Source organism: Anomaloglossus baeobatrachus, chromosome 2 (assembly GCF_048569485.1).
Source record: "Anomaloglossus baeobatrachus isolate aAnoBae1 chromosome 2, aAnoBae1.hap1, whole genome shotgun sequence".
NCBI lineage: Eukaryota > Metazoa > Chordata > Amphibia > Anura > Aromobatidae > Anomaloglossus > Anomaloglossus baeobatrachus.
Genome location: NC_134354.1, coordinates 535,465,221 through 535,474,733, shown reverse-complemented (window position 1 = coordinate 535,474,733; position 9,513 = coordinate 535,465,221). Strand labels below are relative to the sequence as shown.

General features: G+C 44.3%; 1 protein-coding gene across 2 annotated transcripts in view; it reads left to right on the top strand.

The window, feature by feature from the left end:
* Positions 1–415: 415 nt before the first annotated feature.
* The window catches only part of TUBGCP5 (tubulin gamma complex component 5), a 129,289-nt gene continuing 120,191 nt past the window's right edge, over positions 416–9,513 (top strand). For both annotated transcript variants that reach the window (XM_075336626.1, XM_075336625.1), the window contains exons 1-3: positions 416–580; positions 5,466–5,519; positions 5,598–5,706. In XM_075336626.1, the coding sequence (XP_075192741.1) occupies positions 447–580; positions 5,466–5,519; positions 5,598–5,706 (297 nt within the window). In that variant the 5' untranslated portion in view covers positions 416–446. The remainder of the gene's footprint in view (positions 581–5,465; positions 5,520–5,597; positions 5,707–9,513) is intronic.

Sequence of the window (9,513 nt, the reverse complement as noted above, 5' to 3'; positions counted from 1 at the left end):
GCAGGACATCCGCAGCATATTCCGCAGCCGCACATATCCGCAACATGGACACAGCACTCCCCATGTCCCATAGGATAACATGGGGAGTGTCTGTACATGCTGAAACCTGCGGATTTATCTAGAAAATCCAGATAAATCCGCAGGTTTTCCGCTGCTAAATCCGCAGGTACAAGCTCCCGTGGGCACATAGCGTCTAATAAAACCGGAGAGCGCGTTATACACTTTCACCAGCAGATGGCGACAAAGTAGTGTTGTCAGGAGCACAGCCGTTTTGAGCGTATGTTGATCCAATGAGAAGATCCCTTTTTCGGTTGCTCCACCCCTTACGTACACCTCCTGTTGTCCAATTGACTGCTGTCATCTGTGATGGAGAACGCTGATTGGCTCAGCGATTTCCTGTCCTCGGTCATGTGACCGTTGCTCGGCTGCCTGCTGATGTATGGGACATGGCGCACTGGACGCGCTTTGAGAGGGAGCAGGAGAAAGATGTGAAGAAGCTGATCTGCAGCCTGAGCGGCCTGCACGACGAGCGCGACAAGAACTACCAGCTGGCGCTGCAGTATGCCTGGTCCAACTTCAGGTCTGCCACCATGTACATGATGCATTATGGGGCGCACTGCAAGTGCCAGCAATCATCCATATTAGTGACCGTGCTCATACATTACATGCTGCATTATGGGGCGCACTGCAAGTCCCAGCAATCATCAGTATTATACTGACCGTGCCCATACATTACATGCTGCATTATGGGGCGCACTGCAAGTGCCAGCAATCATCCATATTACTGACCGTGCTCATACATTACATGCTGCTTTATGGGGCGCACTGCAAATCCCAGCAATCATCCATATTATACTGACCGTGCTCATACATTACATGCTGCTTTATGGGGCACACTGCAAGTCCCAGCAATCATCAGTATTATACTGACCGTGCTCATACATTACATGCTGCTTTATGGGGCACACTGCAAGTCCCAGCAATCATCAGTATTATACTGACTGTGCTCATACATTACATGCTGCTTTATGGGGCGCACTGCAAGTCCCAGCAATCATCAGTATTATACTGACTGTGCTCATACATTACATGCTGCTTTATGGGGCGCACTGCAAGTCCCAGCAATCATCCATATTATACTGACCGTGCTCATACATTAGATGCTGCTTTATGGGGCGCACTGCAAGTCCCAGCAATCATCAGTATTATACTGACCGTGCCCATACATTACATGCTGCTTTATGGGGCGCACTGCAAGTCCCAGCAATCATCAGTATTATACTGACTGTGCTCATACATTACATGCTGCTTTATGGGGCGCACTGCAAGTCCCAGCAATCATCCATATTATACTGACCGTGCTCATACATTAGATGCTGCTTTATGGGGCGCACTGCAAGTCCCAGCAATCATCAGTATTATACTGACCGTGCTCATACATTACATGCTGCTTTATGGGGCGCACTGCAAGTCCCAGCAATCATCAGTATTATACTGACCGTGCTCATACATTACATGCTGCATTATGGGGCGCACTGCAAGTCCCAGCAATCATCAGTATTATACTGACCGTGCTTATACATTACATGCTGCTTTATGGGGCGCACTGCAAGTCCCAGCAATCATCAGTATTATACTGACCGTGCCCATACATTACATGCTGCTTTATGGGGCGCACTGCAAGTCCCAGCAATCATCAGTATTATACTGACCGTGCTCATACATTACATGCTGCATTATGGGGCGCACTGCAAGTCCCAGCAATCATCAGTATTATACTGACTGTGCTCATACATTACATGCTGCTTTATGGGGCACACTGCAAGTCCCAGCAATCATCAGTATTATACTGACTGTGCTCATACATTACATGCTGCTTTATGGGGCACACTGCAAGTCCCAGCAATCATCAGTATTATACTGACCGTGCCCATACATTACATGCTGCTTTATGGGGCGCACTGCAAGTCCCAGCAATCATCAGTATTATACTGACCGTGCTCATACATTACATGCTGCTTTATGGGGCGCACTGCAAGTCCCAGCAATCATCAGTATTATACTGACTGTGCCCATACATTACATGCTGCTTTATGGGGCGCACTGCAAGTCCCAGCAATCATCATTAATATACTGACTGTGCTCATACATTACATGCTGCTTTATGGGGCGCACTGCAAGTCCCAGCAATCATCAGTATTATACTGACTGTGCTCATACATTACATGCTGCTTTATGGGGCGCACTGCAAGTCCCAGCAATCATCATTAATATACTGACTGTGCTCATACATTACATGCTGCTTTATGGGGCGCACTGCAAGTCCCAGCAATCATCATTAATATACTGACTGTGCTCATACATTACATGCTGCTGTTGTGAGTGAGCACTGCAAGTCCCAGCAATCATCAGTATTATACTGACCGTGCCCATACATTACATGCTGCTTTATGGGGCGCACTGCAAGTCCCAGCAATCATCAGTATTATACTGACCGTGCTCATACATTACATGCTGCTTTATGGGGCGCACTGCAAGTGCCAGCAATCATCCATATTATACTGACCGTGCCCATACATTACATGCTGCTTTATGGGGCGCACTGCAAGTCCCAGCAATCATCATTAATATACTGACTGTGCTCATACATTACATGCTGCTGTTGTAAGCGAGCACTGCAAGTGCCAGCAATCATCAGTATTATACTGACTATGCTCATACATTACATGCTGCTTTATGGGGCGCACTGCAAATCCCAGCAATCATCAGTATTATACTGACCGTGCTCATACATTACATGCTGCTGTTGTGAGTGAGCACTACAAGTCCCAGCAATCATCCATATTATACTGACCGTGCTCATACATTACCTGCTGCTTTATGGGGCGCACTGCAAGTCCCAGCAATCATCATTAATATACTGACCTTGCTCATACATTACATGCTGCTTTATGGGGCGCACTACAAGTCCCAGCAATCATCAGTATTATACTGACCGTGCTCATACATTACATGCTGCTTTATGGGGCGCACTACAAGTCCCAGCAATCATCAGTATTATACTGACCGTGCCCATACATTACATGCTGCTTTATGGGGCGCACTGCAAGTCCCAGCAATCATCATTAATATACTGACTGTGCTCATACATTACATGCTGCTGTTGTGAGTGAGCACTGCAAGTCCCAGCAATCATCAGTATTATACTGACCGTGCCCATACATTACATGCTGCTTTATGGGGCGCACTGCAAGTCCCAGCAATCATCAGTATTATACTGACCGTGCTCATACATTACATGCTGCTTTATGGGGCGCACTGCAAGTGCCAGCAATCATCCATATTATACTGACCGTGCCCATACATTACATGCTGCTTTATGGGGCGCACTGCAAGTCCCAGCAATCATCATTAATATACTGACTGTGCTCATACATTACATGCTGCTGTTGTAAGCGAGCACTGCAAGTGCCAGCAATCATCAGTATTATACTGACTATGCTCATACATTACATGCTGCTTTATGGGGCGCACTGCAAATCCCAGCAATCATCAGTATTATACTGACCGTGCTCATACATTACATGCTGCTGTTGTGAGTGAGCACTACAAGTCCCAGCAATCATCCATATTATACTGACCGTGCTCATACATTACCTGCTGCTTTATGGGGCGCACTGCAAGTCCCAGCAATCATCATTAATATACTGACCTTGCTCATACATTACATGCTGCTTTATGGGGCGCACTACAAGTCCCAGCAATCATCAGTATTATACTGACCGTGCTCATACATTACATGCTGCTTTATGGGGCGCACTACAAGTCCCAGCAATCATCAGTATTATACTGACCGTGCTCATACATTACATGCTGCTGTTGTGAGTGAGCACTACAAGTCCCAGCAATCATCAGTATTATACTCACCTTGTTCATACATTACATGCTGCTGTTGTGAGCGAGCACTACAAGTCCCAACAGTCATCAGTATTATGCTGACTATGCTCATAGATTACATGCTGCTGTTTTGGGCGAGCACTACAAGTCCCAGCAGTCATCAGTATTATAGTATATTATATTATTGGTATCACTATAATGACGCCCTTGTGTTGGTGTTCGCTGCTCGCAGCTGAGGGTTTGCTGCAGTTGATCGGTGGCACACGTGGCTGTACTGCAATTCTGGATGCGATTAGTGTAAACTGCAGGATGTGTGGAATTATTGATCGTTCTGGGGGACGTCTGGATTCTGTTGTCAGTTTTAGAGCCAGTGATAAAGTTGTGCACCAGACAGACCCCGAAACATTGAGTGGAGCCCCTCGGCATTAGTTAGGGCAAAAATTAATAGTCTTGTCTGTCTCCTAACCCCGCTGCAGATTGTGGCCTCATTGGTCATGGGACTGAATGGATGGGATGTCCTCAGTTCTTGCCCCAGTGCAGACCCCTGGAGTTGAGGTGGTGGGGTATAGAGGGGTAAGTAGGACGGTTTCTAAGAATAATCCCTTCCTTCTACCTACTATTAATATTGTGTAAACCTCTGTCTGACGGCGGCATTTAGGTGGGGCAATGCTGATGGACGTGATCATGGCCCTCGCTGCCCCCATCACGTGCTCCTGTGCACGCAGCCTATAGGAGACTTTGATTTTTACTCTGTACTATACCACCATACAAAAATGTGCCAGGTTCAAGTCTTATTGGAAGACTAAAAAATAAAAATAAAAAGCATTAATTTGAATCACCGCCTCTTCCCCATCCTAAAATAAATACATCAGCATATTAGGCATCACTGCTCCCAATAAAAAGCGATTAAAGCACCCAAAACAGTACCCATTACTTAGTACAGGCTCTCATACAGGTCCGCTGTCCTAATGGAGGGTATCGCTGGCCCATGGTCGGCAGTGAGTGCCAGGCTCGGGGGAGTGTTCACTCGACGGTCTCTTTGCAGTACTCATCTTGATTTACAGATCTTTTGTTGTACACATTATTAACAGGTGTTGATAACCAACATGTCAAAACGTTCTTACCTGGTTCTGCTCTGTTCTTCTTGTTGGGTCATGTTCACACAATCGGCATTTTGTGAGGTTTTTACCTCAGTATTTGTAGCCAATACCAGGAGTGGGTAATAAATCCAGGAGTGGTGACGTGCCTCTATTATACCTTTCCACTGATTGTTCCACTCCTGGTTTTGGCTACAAATGCTGAGGGGAAAAATGAACATGTGAACGTGGCCTTAAAGGGGGAAAGACTGCAGCTTCTTCCAGAGTCCAGGCTGTGCATCAGGGGGGAGCCGCCTGTTTTCCGCACCCATAAAGACTTGCTGGGAGTTGTAGGTTACAACAGAGGGAGGTTTGCAGGTCGCTGCCCCTTATTGTTGAGTCTAATATAACATGTCCTCTCTGGTTGAGTGTATCACAAGTGTCATGGAGTATTAGATGGGGCACTGATAAACTTTTGACTCTTTTCTGCAGATTCCACCGGTACCTTGACGTGAGCAGTCACAGTATACAGCGCACCTTGGATGGGTAAGGTAATTTATTCTTCAATGTTATACACACACAATGCTATTCTAGAGGAAACGTAACAATGAGCTCTATTTCTAGGATCTATGACAAGTTTGTGATCCATTCAGACTTGCGTAAGGCGGAGAGCTGGAAGCGCCTCACACAGGAGTTTTTGAATCTTCCTCTTTCAAGCTCAGAAGGGACAAAAGTAAGAATCCTCATCCCATTATTTTATGTGAATTCATGAAGCCTACAGGGTGACGTCAGTGACATGTCCAGTGTGTAACGTAAATTTCAATATTCACAATGTTACTTGTTCATTTCTGGTTTTAGGCTCTCGATCACATATGTGAAACGCTGGCCCGCGGGAGAAACGCTGGCCCGCGGGAGAAACGCTAGCCCGCGGGAGAAACGTTTGCGATCCCGTGTGGAGGGCTGCGTGGGGCCCGAGATTCTGTGTGGAGGGCTGCGTGGGGCCCGAGATTCTGTGTGGAGGGCTGCGTGGGGCCCGAGATTCTGTGTGGAGGGCTGCGTGGGGCCCGAGATTCCGTTGGCCAACGACATTATCCAAGTTTTTTAATTTTGGCCCCTTTTGTGTATTTAAGGCTGGACTCGCACGAATGTATGGCATCCAATGTGAGAGCATCGGATGCGATATGCTAATGACCCCCGGCTCAGGCTCTGCTGTGAGTTTGAACTGCGTGTCATGCGACTGTGACCCGATCCTGCAATCAGGTCACAGCTGTGAAGCTGAGGGCGGGCGCTGCAGAGGAGAGGGAGGGGTTAATTCCCCCCCCCCCCCACCTACCCATATCTCCTCCATTGTCAGCATGTGCCTATATCGCACTGCACTGGGATAACATCTGAGTGCAGTCCGATGTTTCTCTCGCACACATTCACTTGAATGGGTGCGAGAGATACGGCTCTCGCAGGAAATCGCAGCTTTCTGCTACTTTCTCGCATCCAGATTCTGGATGCGAGAAAAGCTGACCAACTGCTTTCCCTTATTGACTAACATTGGTCAGCGTGCAATGCGAAATTTTCTCGCATTGCACTCGTCCGATTTCAACGCTCGTGTGAGCGCACCATTAGTTTGACATCCCTACTCCTAAGTGCTTAAAGTGTAACTATCATTTTAATTTTTATTCCATAAATCAATAGTACATATGAAAATAAGCAACTGTGTAATATATCTTCTCAGACAAATCTGCTTCATTCTCTGACAGAAGTGATCAGTCATTAAAAAAATTCTCAATTCTACTGAGATAGGATCTGGTAGTTGCTATGGATACAATTCTACATAGACTGGAGGAGGAGCCTCTGATAAGATATATTACATAGTTGCTTATTTTCATGTGTACTATTGATTAAAATTTTATTTCATAAATCAACAGTTACTTTTAAAGAGGATCTGTGTGACCCACTTAAAAATAACCAGTGACCAATAATTTTATTTTGCGCTCACTGTTCCCCTGTGTATCCTATTTTTTTATTTTTTATTATTATAAATCCACCATATGGCTTTAGTGATATGGGCCTTTTTTTTATCGTGCTGCATTTTATAGTCTTTACTAAGGGGGTGTTTTTCCAAGGGTAATAATGCAGAGGAGTCTAAAGATACCCCCCCCCCACCTCTTTTAAAGGTGTTGTTTTGTAGTGCTGAAGAGTCCATAATAGAATATAAAAAAACCCCCACATACTTCCCACCTCCAGAACCGATGGCGTCTCTCCGGGTGGTCACATGACCAGTATAGCTGATGAGTGGGTTATACAATGTATTAGACTATAGTCCAGACTCACCACCTCCAATTGTACCCACTTATGAGGCAAGGTGAGTAATCCTTATTTCCATGAAACTGTGAACCCCCTATAATAAGTGATGAGGCTGTCTTTCTGATCTGTGTTAGGAACTGACAGATGGAATAAGTGATTTGTTAGATTAGGTATGCAAAGTGCCCCATTGATTAGTATAGGGTTCGTTTGATGTCCAGCATGCAGAACTTTTTCTTCCGTTCTTAAAACCAGAACTCAGATGTACCCCATAGGTATCATTGGGGGCTCCCTGCTTCTGTTTAACCCCTTAAGGACGAAGCCAGTTTTGTCCTTAATGCCCAGGCCATTTTTTGCAATTCTGACCAGTGTCACTTTATGAGGTCATAACTCTGGAACGCTTCAACGGATCCCGGTGATTCTGACATTGTTTTTTCGTGACATATTGTACTTCATGATAGTTATAAATTTAGAACGATATTTTTTGCTTTTATTTGTGAAAAAATCGGAAATTTGATGAAAATTTTGAAAATTTTGCAATTTTCAAACTTTTAATTTTTATGCCCTTAACCCAGAGAGTTATGTCACACAAAACAGTTAATAAATAACATTTCCCACATGTCTACTTTACATTAGCGCAATTTCTGAAACAAAATGTTTTGGGGTTAGGAAGTTAGAAGGGGTCAAAGTTCATCTGCAATTTCCCATTTTTTCAACAAAATTCACAAAACCATTTTTTTAGGGACCACATCACATTTGAAGTGACTTTGAGAGGCCTAGATGACAGAAAATACCTAAAAGTGACACCATTCTCAAAACAGCACCCCTCAAAGTACTCAAAACCACATCCAAGAAGTTTATTAACCCTTCAGGTGCTTCACAGGAACTAAAGCAAAGTGGAATGAAAAAAAGCAAAAAATAAAATTTTACCTAAAATGTTGCTCTACCCCAAATTTATTCACTTTTAGAAGAAATAACACAACAAAATGAACCCCAAAACTTGTTCCCCACTTTCTTATGAGCGCGCCAATACCCCACATGTGGTCAGAAACCTTTGTTTGGACAAATGGGAGGGCTCGGAACAGAAGGAGCAATGTTTGAATTTTGGAAAGCAAATTTGGCTGAAATAGATTGCGGGCACCATGTTGCATTTACATGTCCGCTAAGGTACCTAAACAGCAGAAACCCCTCACAAGTGACACCATTTTGGAAACTAGACCCCTTAAGGCTTCTATCTAGGGGTATAGTGAGCATTTTGGATCCACAAGTACTTCACAGATTTTGATAACGTTACGTTGTCACATTGAAAATTTTCATTTTTTTATCAAAAATGTTGCTTTAGCATCAATTTTTTCACTTTTTCAAGAGGTAATTCCAAAAATTTGACCCCAACGTTTGTTACCCACTTTTTTATGAGCGCGGTGATACCTCACTTGTGGTCTGAAACCTTTGTTTGGAGAAATGGGAGGGCTTGGAACGGAAGGAGCAATATTTGAATTTTGGAAAGGAAATTTGGCTGAAAAAGATTGCAGGCACCATGTCGCATTTGGAGGACCCCTAAGGTACGTAAACAGCAAAAAAACACCACAAGTGACCCCATATTGGAAACTAGGCCCCTCAAGGAATTTATCTTGATGTTTGGTGAGTACCCTGAACCTCCAGGTGCTTTACAGAAGTTTATAACGTTGAGCCATGAAAATAAAAAAATAAAATTTTACCACAAAATTGTTACTTCAACCAGGTAGCTTTTTTTTTCACAAGGGTAACAGGAAATAAATCACCATGAAATTTATTGCGCAATTTCTCCTGAGTTTGTTGATATCTTGTATGTGGTGGAAATCAACTGTTTGGGCACACTACAGGGCTCAGAAGAGAAGGAGTGCAGTTTGACTGCAAAATTGGCTGGAATCAATAGCGGACGCCATGTTGCATTAGGAGAGCCCCTGAGGTGCCTAAGCAGTGGAGGTCCCCCACAAGTGACCCCATTCTGGAAATAAGACCCCTCAAGGCTTTAATCTAGGTGTATATTGAGCATTTTGAATCCACGAATACTTCACTGAATTTGATAAGCTTAGGTTGCCATATTGAAATTTTCATTTTTTTCACAAAAATGTTGATTTAGCGACACATTCTTCACTTTTTCAAGAGGCAACAACAAAACGTGTACCCCACAGGTTGTTATCTAATTTCTTGTGAGCGCAGGGATACCACACATGTGGCCAAAAACCTTTGTTTGGATAAATGG